We start from the raw sequence: 6,000 nt of genomic DNA on the forward strand, positions 1-6,000 counted from the left end.
TATATTATAATCAGTGCTCATCCAATAACAGCTTGAAAGTCTGATAGCAATATTGATATTTCTCTTTGGACTCATTTTCAACCCTCGAAACCGACACTGTTACCCTGCGAATTCTATTCTTAGGAAGGTCTATAAAAGAGCATTTAAGCCACTATTTGGGCACTGGAAGACACACCAGTGAAATTCTTTTGAGTGGGTTAGCAGCTTTTAAAAGCTGGGTGAGAGGTTTCACTGCAGGTTTTTTTTTTTTTTTTTTTTTACAACCTGCCAGCCTCCAAGCTGCTGAGAAAAACATGCCTCCCTTCACTGGGATGATTTTACTTGCCGGCCCTATCAACTGCAATATTGTTCTTATGAATAACACTAATAAAAATCCATCCCTTTATCTCTTTCAAAGCCATTGGATAAACATTAAAAAAGCAATAATGGTCTCATTCTCTCCCATCGCTCCCTGAGACTGGAGGTGAATAGCTATTATAAGAAATAGTAAATAATCATGGAAAGTAAGGGTGAGGAGGAGGAGGAGGGAGGAGGAGGAGGAGTAGTTTGCACTCTATCTCCCTTCATCTCCAGCAGGCGAGCTGACAGGGGAAACTTCAGACCTCTCGGCCACTCAGCTGTGCGGAAGAATGAGCATCGCCAAGGCGAGTGGCAAAGCCTAAGCCCCTTAATGAACATTACTACCCCATTTGCATGTGTGGGAGCATGTATGCGATAGCCTGTTGGCACTCTCTCCATTTCTTTTCCATTTGTGTGTGTGTGTGTGTGTGTGTGTGTGTGTGTGTGTGTGTGTGTGTGTGTGTGTGTGTGTGTGTGTGTGTGTGTGTTTTTGGGGTGGTTGGTGTGTGTGTGTGTGTGTGTGTGTGTGTGTGTGTTCAGCAGCCAGGGTTTAGGGGGCAGGGTGGATAGTGTAACGCTGACACTCGAGGAACGAATGTCGTCCCACTATTGTGTTGCAGGGCAATTATAGAAAACGAGTCTAACAAATGCACAATGTATAATTCAGAACATCCTGCATTTCTTCATACCAAAAGTATTCATTACCAGCCCCAGTAGATAAACATTTATTTTTAATGCAATGACCCTGCTGTTTTCACTTATTTATATGTTTATTTTCAGCTCTAAACGTTTAGGCTTTCAGCTGATGCTCTTTTTGAGGGACATTCAATATAACACTTACAAACACGTTGACCATTTAAAACATTTTGCCAGTTCCTGACACTTTTTTGTGTCCTTGATCGAAGACACTGGCACGACTGATTTTTAGATCAAGATTGCTATCAATGGTTTGTATCATGGTTCAGAAATCAAATGTCTGAAACAAAGCATCCCCGAGATGTGGTAAACCATTCATGAATGTGTCTTTGATTACAAGAGGAAAATCAGTAGCGGGCAACCACTATTTCACAAGGGCGAAAGAGAGAAAATTCAAATACGTACATGCTCATCTAACCATCTTGTGTGGCCCTTCATATTATCCCATAACCTCCCGGGAGGGTCCTGTCCTCACTGATCGGGGGGAGATTATGCATATTGCAGTGTTGGGAGTGTCAGTGAGGCACTCAAACAGGTAAAAGTATATTAAATAGAAATTCTTAAACAATTTAGTTGTTTCACCCTGCTTCCAGCCTAAGCTAATTGCTTCCTGTCTCTAGCTCCATACTTAACCCATGGATATGGGTCATATTCTGACATTTTAAGGACCAAACAATCGAGAAAAAATGATTTATAACAAAAACAATTAGTAAATCAATTAGTCAGAAGTAGACAAAGCTTTATTTTAAGGTATCACAAACCAAAAAAGGTTAAACATTTCCTCTTTACAAATTGTTTCCACACTCCTTCCCAAAGATCTGTGGTTGCTCTGGGACAGAGACTTCCCACTCGCTCATGACTTGGAAGACACATTAAAAAGACTCAGCATCCATCTATGGACCTAAGTCATGGGGTTTTCCACTCAGCTCCTTAAGGAGACCTTTAATAATGCAAGGCGGGGAGCTCTGCGACAGGGCCCATTCCTGGAATACCTGGCGCAGAGTAGCTGCACAAGGAGGCCTTAACTAAACTCTGCTGGATGCTGGAATCCAAACCATTTGTGGTGTGAAGACTGGCGGGCACCATCGACATTCCACCTGACAGTAACACTAAATACACCTGAGAACTGCTAATCTTTTATTCACTACAGCCTCTAGATGAGGGAGGTGAGGCATCGGAGCCTGGTAGGGCAGCTACTGCACTCATCAGTGGGATTATTCGGCTGCCAGAAAAATGGTTTCATCCCCCGAGGTGAGGGAGAAAGAACCGATGAACTGAGCAGAGGGGATAGAGCCGAGCACCCGTATGTGTGTGTGTGTGTGTGTGTGTGTGTGTGTGTGTGTGTTGATGACACTGCAGAGGCTAGAAGAGACAGCGAAAGAGGAATCACCCACTACACCACACTAAAAGGGCTGGTTTGGAGCCAGTGGAATGATGTATTCCTCTCTAGTAAAGAATAGAATAGAAGGTCAGGAATGCTGAACACAGAAATGACCTCAGAGGCACTCACGCTACGTTGATGGACATGAGGAAGGGTGGAGCTGATTTGAGAAGACTGCTTTTACTTCTGTGCCCTTCAAAACAAATAAACCTGCTGTCCTCGTTGCTCATACTGAAGATTGATACAGTGAACTCGCAAAAAGTTGATTCATGACTGCTCGAATGTGATATCATCTCTCACTCTTGTATATTTCCTGCTTACTCCCCACTGAATGTGACCAAAAATCCCACAAAAACAAACAATCCTCTGTGTATGTCTTCAGTATTTTTCCAGGTTTAGCTACAAATTTGGGATTTGGAGTGGGCAGCTGACTGCATGTTTGGGCCTGCCAGGGTGAATCCAACCCACGGCGCTGCATAAACAGCATACCAAGTGGCATTTTGGGTAGACAGGAAGAGGTTAGAGCAACAACACCTCGGCTACGGGGGGAGGGAAGTTCAGAGTCTTTCTTGCAGCAACAAAGATTAAGCAACAAGAGGCAAATATGCAACATTCAGCTGACTGCAAAACATCATCAGGACTGAATTTTAGCCAATACTAGATGCAGGTTCTTCTAGCTGTGGAAGACTGTGGCATAGATTAGTTGTCACCACTGCTTCTGAAGACTTTCCTACTGCCTGTGTCTGTGAGAAATCCTATTTAAATGTAGATGACAGGGCTGCTTCTTCTCCCATCTCCCAGTCTCATCCTCTCTCCATCCCCCCTTTTCTGGCTCTGGGAGTCCGTCTCCGCTGCTGCAACTGCAGTGAAATCGAAGATATCTGACGGACCGTGACGGCTGCTGAAATAAGGCCCAAAAAGTGCCCACAGTCACATTTCCAAAGCATGACGGCAAAATATTCATAATCTGCTGTGGATATTACTGCGCGAACACAAAGAAGGTAATAATCCGTATCTCAAAAGAAAGGTCAGGATGAAAGATTTTAAATGTAGGCTAACAATGGATGTTTTATTCATGCAAGCTGTTCCAAAATATAGATCCAGGACTGTATCATTTATTCACAAGCACATGGCGCACACATACACACACACACACACACACACACACACACTCACTCAGCCAAAATGTTAAGAAGCAAAACATACCCTTGAGGCTTTGCTTCTAACCCAGTAAGCCCCAAAGCATTTTAGAAAGCGGCATTAAGATGTCAGCATGTGAGCTTTGTATGATGCTTTTACCAGCATGCTCTATTCCCACTAATTACTTTCAGTAACTTAAACACCTTAGCTCATCTGGAAGGCTGCAGTTCAGTCTTCTGACTAGAAAGAAGCAGTAAAGTTGGAAGATTGACACGCTAGGTTTAACAGGTAAACACATTGTATCATTTAAATGTTTTTTTGTCAGTGTAAATGATACAAAGTAATCAATTCTGCAAACAAAAAAAAAAAGTTTTCCTCTTTATTGTTTGATTTGCTGTTTGGTCCATCATCAGCTCTCACTCTGTTATGCTCAGCCGGGGTTGTGAATCACATGAGCGGCACTTCAGTGGCAGCGGTTAACCTTTGACCTTGAGTCCAACTCATGACCACGGTTATTACTATGACATCATAAATACAAGGGAACAGACGTCGGCTGGAGCACCTACAGGCACATCACATCCGATATGTGTCTTTTCATGCAGATGAAATTATCACAGGTCACACGAGCAAGTGAGTCCGCCTCTGTCAGCGGCGTGATATAGAGTCACACGTCAGCCAGCTGAATCCCTTTACAGCCTTTCAGTCAAACAAAGAAAGCCCACTCGAATGTCTTTATTTGGGACTAAAGCTAAGGTGGATAGGGTGTCTCGCCCACTGAGCCCTTGCTGCATTGTCCACACAACACACACACACACACACACACACACACACACACACACACACACACGTTCACTGCATCATAGCCTGCCATGACCCAACATGTCAAGGAAACAGGCATTCGATCAAACATGATTCATTTCTGCCCACAGAATCATCCAAAACATCTTTCCTGTGCTCCTCTTTCTTTACAAACCAGTGTATCACAGCGCCTGGTGTTACAGCTGTAACACATATAGGGAAATAAAATGTCCCTTCTATAGTTGCAGTGACAGTCTGCAACCCGATGCTTCATCAATCTATGTCTGCATTGATCAGGAGGGCAACAACTGCTGCCCCAACACAGATCCTCTTTATGTATATAAAAAGATAACCAGGGCATATGTTGGTGCCATCTATAACACTAGGTTGCAAAGGCTAATGGGTAATGATTATTTGGGTGAAATGAGGTGGTCAAACTGGGGTCTGAGGACCTTCAAGGGTTCTAGAGGGGCTAAAGGGGGTCATAACAAGTAAATATCCCAGTTAGAGCAAAGAGAAGATCGCTTATTACCTTTAATGTGACCTTCACAGTACATTAACAGCTACAATACTATCATATGAGGTGTTAATCTTTTCAAATAGGCACCCGTGGGTGTTTGTCTATTTAAAATCCCCCAGTGTAAACACACTGACTGGGTCATTCCCAATTCACAAGGACCCACAAAAATGATAAGTCATGCACCCCCCCTTTTTGTCGCCGTGCTCCCCCCTTTAACATACCTCGGCACACAGCTGGGTGAGGAGCGGTCCACCTCCCAGGTAGCGTACAGGTTCATGTGGACCGGCCGGTTGGAGGTGATGCTGACCGGCTTGGAGGGCTGCATGTGCGGCGAAGGGACGCCCCCAGTCCGCGGGAGCCCTCCTCGCTCCGACATCCTGGAGGCTGAAAACGGGCTTTCAGGCGGAGCTGATAGGAGGAATACCCGTAGTAGCCTGGCTTCTCCGTGTGTCTGTGTTTTTTGTTTTTTATTGTTGGGTGCCTCCTCCTCCTTCCTTTAGCTTATTTTGTCAGGCTCCTGGTGGTGCAAATGCGTAAAAAGGCTCCCGCGTACAATGCAAAACGGAAAGTTGGTCCGTTTCGTGCTATTCGCCGCCTGGTAGTGAACACATCGCAGTCGCCGGGGGTTTTGAACCCGAAGACAGGCGGTGAATCCCTCGCGTCCGCCTTGTGTGTCCTCTCGCTATCCACCCCCCTCCGCCTGCGCCTCAACTTGGTGTCTGCTCGGTGCGTGTTGGTTGGTGTTTGTCGGTGCAGGAAGCGGAAATTTCTCTCGCCGAAGTCGCACAATGAGCAGAAACCAACGAGCAACGCCTCTTCAGTTAGAGGACGTAGAGCGCGAGGGAGAGAGAGAGAGAGAGAGAGAGAGAGAGAGAGAGAGAGAGAGAGCACGAGAGGGGCTGGCCAATAGTCTGCTGCTATTATGTCTACTCTTAAATTTACTCTATACTATATACTATACTATACTGCTACTACTACACGCTATATTGGCACAGGCCTATATGGTGTTTCTTTTGCGTATTATTCTATTCATGTAATAGTTTTATTTGTTATTTTTAGAGGTTGTATTGGAACTGGTTTGCAGGGGCGGATCTAAGAGGGGTGGCATAGGGTGGCAGCCCCCCCC

The 6,000-nt window shown here is 44.9% G+C and overlaps 1 protein-coding gene across 2 annotated transcripts in view; it reads right to left on the minus strand.

Moving 5' to 3' along the window:
- The window catches only part of LOC127379255 (phosphofurin acidic cluster sorting protein 1), a 63,303-nt gene extending 57,607 nt beyond the window's left edge, over window positions 1–5,696 (minus strand). For both annotated transcript variants that reach the window (XM_051428630.1, XM_051428629.1), the window contains exon 1: window positions 5,096–5,696. In XM_051428630.1, coding sequence (XP_051284590.1) covers window positions 5,096–5,250 — 155 coding nt within the window. In that variant the 5' untranslated portion in view covers window positions 5,251–5,696. The remainder of the gene's footprint in view (window positions 1–5,095) is intronic.
- Between the last annotated feature and the right edge of the window lie 304 nt (window positions 5,697–6,000).

The sequence above is a fragment of the Dicentrarchus labrax genome, unplaced genomic scaffold (assembly GCF_905237075.1).
Source record: "Dicentrarchus labrax unplaced genomic scaffold, dlabrax2021, whole genome shotgun sequence".
In the NCBI taxonomy this organism is placed as follows: Eukaryota; Metazoa; Chordata; class Actinopteri; family Moronidae; genus Dicentrarchus; species Dicentrarchus labrax.